Source organism: Staurois parvus, unplaced genomic scaffold (genome assembly GCF_062004578.1).
Source record: "Staurois parvus isolate SC_StPar_1 unplaced genomic scaffold, SC_StPar_1.0 ptg000086l, whole genome shotgun sequence".
Taxonomy (NCBI): Eukaryota; Metazoa; Chordata; class Amphibia; order Anura; family Ranidae; genus Staurois; species Staurois parvus.
The window spans coordinates 7,849,713-7,864,236 of NW_028317882.1; the positions used below are offsets into that span (position 1 = coordinate 7,849,713).

General features: G+C 39.0%; 1 protein-coding gene across 1 annotated transcript in view; it reads left to right on the top strand.

Annotated features, from left to right (window-relative positions):
• Positions 1–4,155: 4,155 nt before the first annotated feature.
• The window catches only part of LOC149468502 (beta-1,4-galactosyltransferase 1-like), a 170,677-nt gene continuing 160,308 nt past the window's right edge, over positions 4,156–14,524 (top strand). The window contains exon 1 of the mRNA XM_089670016.1: positions 4,156–4,282. Within this exon, the coding sequence (XP_089526142.1) occupies positions 4,174–4,282 (109 nt within the window). The 5' untranslated portion in view covers positions 4,156–4,173. The remainder of the gene's footprint in view (positions 4,283–14,524) is intronic.

The window sequence follows — 14,524 nt, forward strand, 5'->3', positions numbered from 1 at the left end:
TGTAGAGAACTGATATGAGGAACAAAATGTAGATAACATTATTAATGAGGTAAGGAGGATGGATAGGGAGGTTCTATTAGCCCCAAAAGACAAGAGTAAAGATATGTTCTGCCCCTTTATCACTAATGCATTCACTTTTGACGTCTTTAGACTGTATGAACATTGAGTGCTGTTATTAGCTATTGCTCTACAACAAAATGGCTGCCTATGGTATTTTTGAACTCCTTAAAGATGGCACTGGATCAGAAGTGATGCGATATGGCATTCCGGTCGTAGGCTACATAATGATGTCTGCATAGAGGAACACTAGAGAACTCTGAGGATGCGCAGTGGCATAAAATAAGTTACGAGAGTGACGTCACACTTCCACATCACAGGTGTAAGTGGGGAGAACTGTGCCCCATCACTGGCTTCATTGGGAGGAATTGTGCCCCATCATTGGTGTCATTGGGCCTCATTGTTGGTGTCATTATGAGGAACTGTGCCCCATTGTTGGTGACATTGGGAGGAACTGTGCCTCATCATTGCTATCATTGGGAGGAATTGTGCCCGATCACTGGTGTCATTGGGAGGAATTGTGCCCCATAATTGGTGTCATTGTTAGGAATTGTGCCCCATCATTAGTGCCATTGGGCCCCATGATTGGTGTCATTGTCAGGAACTGTGCCCCATTGTTGGTGTCATTGGGAGGAATTATGGCCCATCATTGGTGTCATTGGGAGGAACTACGCCCCATTATTGGTGTTGGTGAATGAAATTGTGCCACAAGGGCTGGATAAAAGCAAGCGAAGAGCCGCATCCGGCCCCCGAGCCGCAGTTTGGAGACCACTGTCTATATAATAACATCAGCAAAAGGCAGTTTCAAAGATTCTCCAATGGATATGACATGAAAGAGGAGAAAAAAGAGAGAACACCTCTAAGTGTAGTATTGAAAAAGACAAAATAAAAGTAAAACCAGTATTGCACTCACATGAAGATGATTGACTACAGCATGTCAATAGGTATTCTATAGCAGCATTAACAGTTAGTGACTGCTTGGATTATATGGATAAATCCAGCTTTCCAGTAAATATTAAATCAATGTTAGCAAATGTAGGTAAGGGCTTCATAAATCTTCCAGGAAGTATGAAATGACAAAAGAGAGAGAGAGGACAAACAGCTCTCAGTTTAGCATTGTTGGAAAAATGTGTGTCACATGGGCTAAATGGTTAGCACTTCTGCCTGGCAATACTAGGGTTATTGGTTCAAATCCCAACCACAGCACTACCTCCCTGGAGTTTGCATGTTCCTCTTGTGCCTCCGTGGGTTATCTCCCACACTCCAAAGCCATGCTGTTAGGTTAATTGGATCTTGTCTAAATTTGCCCTAGTATGTGTATGAATGTAGGTTAGGGACCTTAGATTGTACGCCCCTTGAGGGTTAGGGACTGATGTGAATGTACGATATATATGTAACGTGCTGCATAAATTGACAGTGCTATAGCACTTATATATAAGTACCTGAAATAAATAAATAAAAAAGATAAGGGCCAGGCATTACTCAGGAAATCCAGCCGATAGGCATCTTCGATTGGTCCTTAGTGGAGATAAACAAATGGTGGATAGAAAGGAATTTCTGGAAGATGACCTCAACAGCCCATAAAGGGGAAGAAAAATAAGGAGAGAGTTTGCTACTCTTAGTGTAGTATATATTAAAATCAATAAAGACAAGTAAAACACAATATTGCACTAACATGTATTAAATGTAGTTTGAGCATTAGTAACCTCTTCCTACCAACAAAGCGCATATATGCGGCCTCTCGGTGAGTGAGCTTTAATGCCAAGAGGCCGCATATATGAGGTCCCATGTAAACACTTGTCTGTGCTGAGAGTACGCACTCTGCGTGCTCCCAGCACAGACACTGACGGAGAACGGAAAACTTCTGATGCATACTAGCGATCGGAAACATTCCGATCATCTGAAGGCTGTGACAGCCAATCACAGCGGTCACATGACCCAATTCCTGTATCCGCCTCCCAGCATTTAAAAGTGTTGGCGAGGTTTAGTTAATGCCAGCAGTTGGTGTCCTTGCATGGGCCCTAATGGGAAGCACATCTCCAATTGATATAGATGTATGGACATAGCAGGCAGTGGTATGGTCAGACCATAGCCTGCAGTGTGATAGGGGACCACACTGGACAACAAGGAAATGAATGAAACTGTGGTTGTAGCTTCATTTAATTCTTTTCTTGCTATCCACCATGGTCCCCTATCGCACTGCATGTTAGCTGTATTGATGCTTCCTGCTTCTCAACATATGGTCTGACCACAGTATTGCCAAAAAGCTTTGGTCATACTTCTCTTAAATATATCAATATAAATATACCAGTAAATTTGTTTTGTTACATCTGTTTGATCAGTGCAAAAAGTACTTGTTTACCCTGCTAGAAATTTTGAAATCTGATAATGTGCTGTGCTGTCTGCCTTTGCTGCATTCTTATCAGTTACATTATTCTCCACTATCTGAGGAATTATTTATTTTCCCGCTCCTGCCTCCTCGCCTCATGATCCCCCATCCGGCTCTCTGCAGCCGCTATCAGAATTTAAAAACAGAACAGCCGTGCGGGGCTCCACCTAAATGGCTGCATCATTCATTTACAAAGCTCTGTGAATGAATGACCTACAAGTACCGCTGGGCTTTGCAGCCGACAGCTTGTAGTTCTTAATGAACTACCAGGGCATTGGTGAGCACCCTCATAGTCCATTGATTCCTGCTGCGATTCTGTAACTGTCTGTCCATATCGGAGGTACGGGCAGACAGTGTACTGAGTGTCTGCAGGATCCAGGCATTGCACCCGTAATTTGCTGATTGCGTATACAATGCCGTACAGGCTGCAGAGTTAAACAAAAATAATAAATGCATTTTTTTTTACCTCCAAAAACACGTGCACTTATTTCTTGCTAAAAGGTGAATTTATTCTTTAATATACACTATTTTGCCAAAAGTATTGGGACACCTGCCCATGAACACACACATGAACTTTAATGGCATCCCAGTCTTAGTCCGTAAGATTTAATATTCAGTTGTCCCACCCTCTGCAGCTATAACAGCTTCAACTCTTAGGTTTAGGAGTGTGTCTATGGGAATGTTTGACCATTCTTCCGAAAGCGCATTTGTGAGGTCAGGCACTGATGTCAGACAAGACGGCCTGGCTCGCAGTCTCTGCTCTAAATCATCCCAAAGGTGTTCTCGGGTTGAGAGCAGAGGCCATCCCCAAACTGTTTCTACAAAGTTAGGAGCATGAAATTGTCTAAAATGTCTTGGTATGCTGAAGCCTTAAGAGTTCCCTTCACTGGAACTAAGGGGCCAAGCCCATCCCTGAAAAACAACCCCACACCATAACCCCCCCTCCACCAAACTTTACACTTGGCACAATGCAGTCAGGCAAGTACCGTTCTCCTGGCAAACCTAGACCCGTCCATCAGATTGCCAGACAGAGAAGCGTGATTCGTCACTCCAGAGAACACATCTACACTGCTCTAGAGTCCAGTGGTGGCGTGCTTTACACCACTGCATCTGACACTGTGCATTGGACTTGGTGATGTAAGGCTTGGATGCATCTGCTTGGCCATGGAAACCCATTCCATGGAGCTCTCTATGCACTGTTGTTGTGCTAATCTGAAGGCCACATGAAGTGTGCATGAGCTGATCCCACTCTGTCATTATACATGGCCTACCACTTTGTGGCTGAATTGCTGTTGTTCCCAGTTGCTTCCACTTTGTTATAATACCACTAACAGCTGACCATGGAATATTTAGTAGCAAGGAAATTTCATGGATGGACTTATTGCACAGGTGACAACCTATCACAGTACCACGCTTGAATTCACTGAGCTGAGATTAACCCATCCTTTCACAAATGTTTGTAGAAGCAGTCTGCATGACTAGGTGCTTGATTTTATACACCTGTGGCCATAGAGGTGATTGGAACACCGGAATCCAATGATTTGGAGGGGTGTTCCAGTTTTTTGGCAATATAGTGTAGATGGAATGCAGAATGACATGTTAAAATAGGGTGTGTTCTTTTGTTATGTGTTACAAATGTGAATGACTTGACAGCTCACATCAGCCTTGCACTGTACTTGCATTTTACCTATGATAAAGTCCTCAGCAGTTCAGAAATATATCACAGCATGGATTACTGGAAACCTTTCTTGCTTCTTATGTGTATCTCTGTTTTATTTCTGCTGCACATGAGATCACAGCTGGAAAAGATAAATCTTAAAGTCATTAATCTACAAAGTAAGTTGAAAGTTTATTAATTTTTAGTTGACACAATGAAATCTTTTTTTTTTTGGAAAATTATTAAATTGCTACAAATAAAATCTTCATTTAATCCATCTTAAATGGGAATGAACTCCTAGCATTTTAACATTGTTCTGTTCTTATGATTTGTTATAAAGTACCTGTCTTTAAGGTACAGCATTTATATTTGTTAAGTAGTATTTCTTCTAAACCTTTAATCATAATGCCAATTTTACATTAATGTTGAACTTAGTTTGCAATGGACATATATATTTTATTTACTGTTTCTTTTGCCAGAATTTTATAATATGCTACAAATAATTATTTATCAGTAGCATACAGAATTACTGTAGCTACGTATATAACAATAAAAAACAATCATCACTGAACTTAAATCCAATTTTGTTTTAAAAATGATTTATATTTGCTACTGTATATATACTCCAATGCTCATTTACAGTATATAGAAGTTATTTTACCCCAGCCTCTGTTCATTTACTTTTCTACTTTGCTAATCAGGTCCTAATTGTGCTAAAAATTCAGATTCCTACTAACATTCCAAAGTGGAATAATGCTAGGTCTCTAAACTAATTAAAAGTTTTAAAAGCTTCAAGGATTAAGGTTAAACGGTTGTTTCCTTTGTATGCAATATTGTTTTAGATATATACACTGCTCAAAAATATTAAAGGAAAACTTTGAAAACACATTAGATCTCAACAGGGAAATATATCATGCTGGATATCTATACTGGTATTGACTGGGTAATGTGTTAGGAATGTAGGATGAAAATAAATATATATAAATTTGCGCCACAGAAAAAATATAAACATTAAGAAATTTAAATGCTGCTGTTCTAAAAACAAAAAAATAAAAATAAAAATTATAAATAAAAATAAAATAAGAAAATCTAAATCAAAATAAAAAAATAAATATATGAAAGAAAATTTGAAAAACAAACAATACAAAATAAATAAAATAAAAATTAAAAAAATAAAAATAAAAAATAAATAAAAATAAAATATATATTAAAAAGAAAAACCCAAAATTCTACAATAAACATCAATCAAAGAATTCATATCTACTAAATGCTAATAATTGGACAAAAAACAATTAAGATCGACATTTATATTCAACCCCTTAGGGGATAAAGTATTCAGTTTTAGGATCCATCTTGGCTCATTCTGTGAAATCAACCTAGTCATATTCCCCCCATGCCAATGGGGCTCAACTTTGTTGATCCCACAGAACCTGAGCAAAGATGGATCCCTATTGTGGCACTTCCTAAAATTGTAGGACAAACTGTGATGTTTAAATCATTTTTTAATGTTTCTAATATGCTCACCCAGTCTTATAGACAATTTTCTAGTTGTTCTTCCCACGTATTAAAGGTGACAGGGACATTCCAACAAATACGTGACATGATGACTATCGCATGAAACAAATTTCTTCATTTTAAATAATTCCCCTTTAGCCTGTGATTGAAATTGTAAAATGTTCCTATTCCTATCACCCTTCATCACTTTACAAGCTATACGCCTCCCACATTTGAAAAATCCCACCTGATCCAAAAAAGTAATTTTCTTTGAAGGTGGGTCTGGGACATTTCTCACAAGTTTATTCCTAATATTAGGTGGTCTCCTATAAATGAATTTAGGATGCCTCGGTAAAAGCCTCCCCAAAACCTCATCTTGTAGTAATATTGGCCAGCGGTCTCTAAAAATATTCTCAACCAGTTTATGCTGTTATGAAAAACCTGAAATAAATGCCAAATCAAATTTCCCTCTTTCTCTAACCTTTTCCCTCAAAAGATCTTCCCTATCCATATCCATCACTCTATCCCTAGTGTCCATCAACTCATTGCTTTTATATCACTTTTCCTCAAACATTTTTTATCAAAGTATCAGTTTGTTCCAAAAAATCTTTCTCCAAATCACAATTACGTTTAATTGGTATAAACTGGCTCTTAGGTATTGCTTTGAGCCAACCATAATAGTGACAGCTATGCATAGGAATGTATCCATTCCTATCCACTTCCTTGAAATATGTACGCATATACAACCTATCATCTTTCCTAAAAATGGTGAGATCAAGAAAATTGATTGAGTCTGCACTCACACTCTCTGAAAAAGTTATATTATATTTATTCATTCCCATATGTTCAATAAAACTGGTCAGAGATTCCCTTGTACCATCCCAGAAAATGCAAATATCGTCGATGAATCTTTTATTGAATATAAGCTCAGGCTTTCTATTCATACAAATCGATTCATGCTCCCATTTATTCATGAAGAGATTGGCCACTGCGGGTGCATACTTGGCTACCATGGCCACTCCTGTCTTTTACCTATAATAGTGCCCCTTGTGGCCAAAAAAATTATGACTCATTGCTAAGTCTAAACTTTCCAGCAAAAATCCTTTCTGCTTAATCTCTGTGACGTTCTGTAAGGACCACCTTATGGCTTCTAATGCATCTTCCTGCTTAATATTTGTGTATAGCGAATTGACATCAATACTAGCTATAATGCAGGTACTCCCCACCTGTATCCCCCTCAAAATATTAATCAGGTTGCCACTATCTTTCAAATAAGCTGGTGACTTCTGAACCAATGGTTGGAAGAACTTATCCAAGTAATCTCCTATTTTCGCGAATAGGGAATCAACCCCGCTTACTATTCGTCTCCCAGGTGGTTTTACAAGACTCTTATGTATCTTGGGTAACTGATACATCACTGGGGTAATGAGAGCATCAGGGACAAGATACTGTATCTACTCTCTCTCTTATTCAAAATACCCTCCTTTTCCCCCTATTAATAAGTTTTCTCAATTTTACCTTATATTTAACAGTAAGATTCCCCTTTAATACCTCATAAGTACTGTGATCACCAATCTTTCCAATTCCTCATCATAATCCTTGTTATTTAAGATAACAACCCCCCTCCCTTATCTGATGGCCTAATTACAATATTTTTATTCTTTTCCAATAAATCCAGATCATTTAAGATATATTTTTTCTTTCTACTATGAGGGATGGTGAGAACCTCTAAATCACTTTCTACCATTTTTTTAAAATTATTATTATTTTTGGGATTAAATACTGAATGATTCCTCAAATTCATATGTATATATATCCCTGTTTATCATAAGATCCTTTTTTCCCCAAAACCTCTTTACATTAAGCTTTATTATAAATTTCTGCACATCCACATAGGTTTCTGTCTTATCCAATTGTTTGTCTGGTGCAAATTTAAGTCCCAAATCGAGTACCCTTAATTCTTCCTCACTGAATTGTTGGTCACTTGTATAGAAAATCCCTTGTTTTAAACCTCTCTTTTCGTTTTCCTTCTCCCTTCCCCCCTCTACAACCCCTCCTTCTCTTTCTCCATAATAAGGGTTTGTATTTGGTCTCGGAGGACCTGGTCTCCAACCCCCCTCCACCTCAAAGGAGGATAATAAGGACCTCCTCTCCCCCTGGGTAAAAAACCTCCCCTTCCCCTCCATGGGGGACCCTTATTATACCTCCTCTGAAAATCCCCTCCATTGGAGTATTGATAGGTTTGTGATGATCTATGATCCCAATCCGTCAAAGGTTCAAATCTATTCTGAACTGATACTCTATAATTAGGTCCACGATCTTGATTATTAACCTCTTTAAATTTAGGCTTAAATGGTGATTTTCTCTTGCTATTTGCTAGACTAGAGGATTCCTTATCTCTAGAGGGAAAAGGAATGTCCATGGTTTGAATATCCCTTTCCTCCGTACAGGCTCTAGACTCCATGTTGCCCTTTGCACTCTCTTCCTGCCACTTATAAACCAAATTATTTTTATAATCCTGTGTATCCCTACAGTATTACTTTATTGACCCACAGAACAGGATTCCCCAGGGCGCGGAGTCTAAGCCCCAGTCTGCCTTTTCACCAGAGCCCCTGATGGTGGGGATGGACTTGGCGCAGGACTGAGACCAGGTCGCGGCCCCTGAGTGCACCCAACTGTGGTAGAGGGGTCCGCCGAGGTATGTACCTGGGGAAAGCCTGATGTGAAGGGGCTGGCAGGTTTGGACAGTAGTGACTGGAGGCGTAGTCAGGCAGGCCAGATCAGCAACGTGCGGGCAGTGAGGTACCGGAAAAGCAGGCAGAGAATAGTCAGGGTCACAAGCCGGGTTCAGTAACTCACGGGCAGCGCGGTACAGTGGATCAGGCAGAGAATGGTCAGAGTCACAAGCCGGGTTCAGTAACTCACGGGCAGCACGGCACAGAGGATCAGGCAGAAGGATGGTCAGGCAAGCCAGGGGTTAAACAGGAGACGGTCAGCAGGGTCAGGAACAATGCAGAGTCGGCAACAAATCAGATAGGCAGAGGAACAGGAACACAGGATACAAGGTACAGGGGCTCATGGGAAACATACACAAAGGCACTGACTGCAGGTCTGGCCATTCCCTAAATACACCTCCTGCAATCAGCCCCAGATGTTGGATGATTGCAGGAGTGAGCTTCTGGCTGCTGAGAGCACCCGCTGGTCAGCCCTGGTACTGCAGCCCACACGGCAGGTGAGTCCCACCACCAGTGCTGAGTCCATTCCTGACAGGAGGCCAGTGAGTTCCAAGTTTTCTGCCTTTCTATCTCCAGGCTTGCAGGCAGGCCCCCTCCCACTAGGCCTCCTGGCAGCCTTCCTCCTCCAGCCTCATATCTTGCTACTCCTTCTCTCACCCGACTCCTCACACTCCTCCCACTACTCCTACTGAGCAGGCTCTTACACTTTTAAGGGAGTCCCAGCCCTTTGCCAAGCCTTCTGTTGGGGACTGGCTAAGGTCCCTCAAGAGTTCAGCCAGCCGCTCCTCAGATACACCTACTGCCTCCAGGGCCCTCCTCCAAAAGCCTCAGAGCAGGGGACAATTCCAGAGGGGCTGACCTGCAGAGTCTCTCAGCTCTGACTGCAATTTGACTCATCTGGCTATTATACCTGAGCTGCTAACAGCTCCTGTCTAACCATTAGGATCTAGCTCCCTCTAGCTAAACTAGGAGGGTGCTACATGTTATATTGTATTATTGTGCTTAACAATGTGGACTTCTCCTTTAAATTTGGTCAGTATTCCTGCCTGTAAGGGATTTGTTTTTTAACTCAGACAAGTCCTTGTGCAGTTCCCAGTCTAATCCCTCTATGCTGGGACTGTTCTGATGCAGGTTAGTAGCTGATGCGTGCCAGTGCCTTTCCTTACTGATATATTTACATGGGTGGCCTGCCCTTCTGTGGGCCTCATAAAGGTGTATGCTCTTTCTCTTGTATTTCTTGCTGCCAGTTTGCTGTAAAAATGTTTGCTTATTGTCCTGAACATTAGTTTGTCACCTCATCCTTGTGGCCAGCCATTGCCAACAAGGAAAATGACATCTTTCAGGTAAGATTTTCTTTTAGGTGTATGTGACTAATGGGTTTTGTAGCATTTAACCCCTCCATATCTGCATTATTAATGCACCCCTTAAACTGGGCCTGTGCCACTCGTGCCTTTAAAAAACTTTGTATGATTCCTGCTTTGTTCAAGCAGCCAGGAATAAGATGATGACGACCAAATAGGTTGTCACATTAATTTAAGTGTTACTAAACCTAGGATCCTGCATTCACTATATCAGTACACAGAACAGGAAATGCAATTATTTTAGCAAATATAAACATATGACCAGACATATGACTTTTTCATTAGAAGATGTTGCGTCTTTTAACCTTTTCCCACCTGGCCTATGGCCCAATGGCGGCCGGCAAAAACACTCACCTTTCCGGGTGGACGCCCTATGGCGTCCTTTCGGTCATGCGCCGTTTGCATGCCTGCAGAGCCGCACAATCTGTCAATTTGGCGGTACCATGTGACCTGCTGTGACCAATCACAGCAGGCCACATGACAGTTGTATACAATGGATGGCTTCATTCATGCCATCCATTGTATACTAGTGTGTCTAGCTGTGAATGGTCACAGTGATCACATGCACAAGCTGGGCCAATCACATCCCAGCTGTGTCATGTGATTATCCATGGCCAAATCACAGCTAAGCACAAAAAAAAAAAAAGCCCTGAATGAATCGATATCATTCAGGTAAATGAATGCTTATAGCAAAGTAATTCTTTGCTATAAGCAAATTGTGTAAAAAAAAAAAAATACTGATCACTTACCCAAAGTAGTACAATGTTACTATGGTAACATTGTACTACTTTGGTCATAGTGAAATATGTAAAAAAAAATCTTAAAAAAAGAAAAAAATTTAATAAAAAATTAAAAAAAATAGAAAAAAAAAAAAAAATTATATATTTTTTTTTCATACTGTCACCAGTCAGTGTCCCTGATCACCGCCATGCCAGTTATATGATGATGCTGTACTGCACTGGTGACAGTATGTAAAAAAAAATAGTGAAAATATTTTTTTTAATTTTTTCAATTTTCCGAAAAATTATAACAAAGAAATACAATACAAAAAAGTCGCCATGCCTCTTATGAAGTACGTCTTAAGCCTAAATCTTGGCCTAAATTTATGAACAACAATTATTTATTTGCAAACTTTTATAACAGAAACAAAGAAAAAAATGTGTTTTTTTTACATTTTCAGTCTTTTTTTGTTAATTTAGCAAAAAATAAAAACCCTGGTGGTGATTAAATACCACCAAAAGAAAGCTCTAGTTGTGTGAAGAAAATGATAAAATTTTAGTTTGGGCGCAATGTTGTATGACCGCGCAATTGTCATTCAAAGTGTGAGAGCGGTCAAACCTGAAAATTGGCCTGGGCAGGTAGGGGGTAAAAGTGCCCGGTATTGAAGTGGTTTAGGAAGTACTCAGTCGCCTCATTGATCTCGATCTTAGAAGACAAAGCTTAAATTGACAGCAAAGATTAGCTTCCTACCTCAAAAGAAATGTCTGTTGATGTAAAGAAGGCCACAGTGCAAGAGTCAGTTTCCACTCTTACTGCAGAGAAGTTTGCTTTTGCAGTTCTGACTAGGAGTCCAGAAAAAAGTGAAAGCAAGCGCATCCCAACACAAGAAGGCAGCCAAAAGCTGTTCTTGGAGCTGGTATTTTGGAGTTTGTGCGAGCCATTCATGTCTTATGGGTGCATGGTTGCTCCTTTTTTGACATACAGTAAGTGCTGTGGTCTCAGTTACTTGGACCTTCAGGACAAGCACTTCAGGCCATGTCTGGGAGATAAATCATCTTCACTTCTCAGACCGGGTAGCACTGCTGGGCAGCACTTGTGGGCACTGAAGGGGAGCACTGCGGGGCACCGAAGGGCAGCACTGCTAGGCACTGATGGGCAGCACTACTGGACACTTTTGGGGCTGTTTGTTGAGATGTCTACATAAACTTTCAAAAAGAAATATGTTAAAATTGACACAATTTGATGTAACTGATTTAATAACATTTTAATATTAGTGTGCAGTGATCTTCTTTATGTGGAAGATTATTATTGTTTCTGCAAGATGCAATTTTTCTTTATCAGTTCACAACTTAAATCTAGTTGGATTTATTCAAGTGTAAAATTAATTTAGTTAAATTTTAAAGAATAGAACAGAATTTTAAAAAGGGCTTTAGAAAAAAAGAGAATGAGAATGCTTTGTCAAGTCATGAGATGACTCTACCTAACAAGGAATTAGCTCTGCACACACCATCCACTCTGGTTCGGGGGCTTGTGTGGCCTAAGGTGAGTGGATATACCACCACGGCCGCAATTTGTGCGATAACCTCACCGATACCATCCAGAATACCTTGTCTGGAAACATCTGGCAGATGCATAAGAATTATACACAGCACCCTTTGAAAAGATAAGCATACTGGCAGGTTAAAAAGACACAAGATATAACGAAACAGATTGCTACATAAAATCAGTAAACTAGCTGCGGAGAATGGACACTTAATGCACTAACTTAAGTATGCCCTTCCGCCCCTCTGAATATCCACTGTTTATTTTCTTAAAAGGATTTGTTCCATAATGATTTTCCTACCATGAGATAGATCTAAATAGATTACTCTTGTGCCATCAGGGTACAGATGTCCCATTTCTTGCACCACTTGTTTTGGAGGGCTATGTTCCTTAATATTTTCTCTTTCTCATGGTATGAAAGGTTGATTTCAATCTCCTCTTCCCAGGAAAACACCCTTTTATATATAGCTAGCTTATTACTCGAAGTAGCTATATTCCCCCTATCGGATGTCTTTTTAGGAACTGTAGTTTATTTTATGTACTGGTGTTTTCCCCTGACCCTGATTACCAGATCCTATGTGTGGAGGCTGTCTCTACTTTCACTATCCACCTTCTTTATCCTTCTTTTTTATTTTACATGAAACCCTGTTTTAATGTACAGTGGAGTGGGGGTGGAGACAGGGGTGTATCATGAAATCAGTGGGCCCGTGTGCAAAATCAAAACTGGGCCCCAGGCAATGACAAGGAAAAAATGTGGCACGCAAAGCGTGCCATGGCGAAAAGTGAGTGTGGTTTAAATTGTGCTTAAAAATTGGGTGTGGCTTAAAAGGAGTGTGGTTAAATAGTGTCTGAGATAACTTAAATAGTGCAGACTGTGGTAGTGTTACATAGGGAATGTACAGTGTGGAGTGTAAGGCAGTGGGTAGTATGTACAGGGAAAAACATGCCGAGTGTATGTTGGGTAGTATGTGCAGGATGTTGTCAGTAGGGTAGTGGATGGTGTCAGTAGTTCTTTATTTTTATTATTGATATTATTATTTTTATTTTATTTTTCTACAATTTTATGATTTGTTTTTACAATTTAATGTTTTAATATTGTTTAATAATTTTTTTCAAAATGTATAAATAACCCTTTAAGTGCTCAACATAAATCCTCCAGGAATCCAACAAAAATATTAATAAATAAATAAAGATGGAAGTCCATAAAGTTAAAACTAAAATCCCTATTTTTTAAAAAAAATTATATAAAACTTTATCATAAATAATGTCTAAAATATTCTCAGTACTACTTAAATTTACTATATCTTAATCATATTAAACTAATAAAATATTGAAAAAAATGTTTAAATGTTAAAATCCTTATTAGATATAATACCTCACTGCTAAATTATCAATAATTAGAAAATTCAGGTCTAGATCCACATTTAAATTTATAATTAAAAAAAAAAATAGGGATTTTAGTTTTAAGCAATTTATGTAGGATTATATATAGATTGGTCATATTTATATATATATATATATACATATATATATATATATTTTTTTTATCTATATAATTGGAGTGTTTACAATTCTGTCTCATTAAATTCATAGGTCTACTAAAATATAATTAAATATTATCTAACCACTAGATGGCGTGATCAGAAGAGATAGGTATAAGCGGTGATATATTAATATTTTAATAATTTAATATTTACATTTTAACATACATTTATTAAAAATAAGTTGTATTCTAATTAGTTTAATTAATAATATATATGTAATTATTATGTAATTTTATAAATGTAGTTCCTGATTGAGCTCTAGATAGATAGAGATATATTAGAACCATTGTATATGAGAATTATATGTCCCCTATACACTGTATTTATACATATGGTTTTAGGTGTTGCATTGTACTTCTGTATATGTATATAATAAGCCCCTTGATAATATATTGCTATGCTGATGTTTGTGATGGGCCCCTTGCTAGTATCGTCAGGTTAGTAGCAATTAATATCTTCAATAGTTATATAGGCATTGTCTGTAGTCAGGGAGTATATATCAATATAAATAAATAAAAGTGAGCACTCTCGTGTCAGCAGCCAGTGCACTAAAGGTGATCACAGCAAACCTTATAGAACAACCAATAAAATAAAGTGCAGCGCTAAATATTCTCAGTATGTCATAAATTGTCCACACAGAAGCTATAAGCATAGATGAACAGTTCATAAAATGAGATCCACTTGTTATAGCAGAAATACCAAGACTTGTGGCAGGAACAAATGATAGAAATGCGCACTCACCGGACGCGCATGAATTATGCGCATGTAATCAATATCCACCGAGATCACTTAGGCAGGCGGAATGAGTGAGCTTCCAGGATAAATCATCAAGTCTTGGTGATCTGTAGTTAAACTGCTAGGTCTAGAGGTCCCCTTAAGGTTGGACGGGTGCACAGCCTGGGTACAGGGCTCCCTCCCTCTGGTGGTGGTGGATCATAAAGGATGTCCTGGAAATTAATAGGCTCCAAAAGGAACCAAAGGACAAATGCCCATAGTGTAGTATTTCCAACGTTTTATTTGTGCAA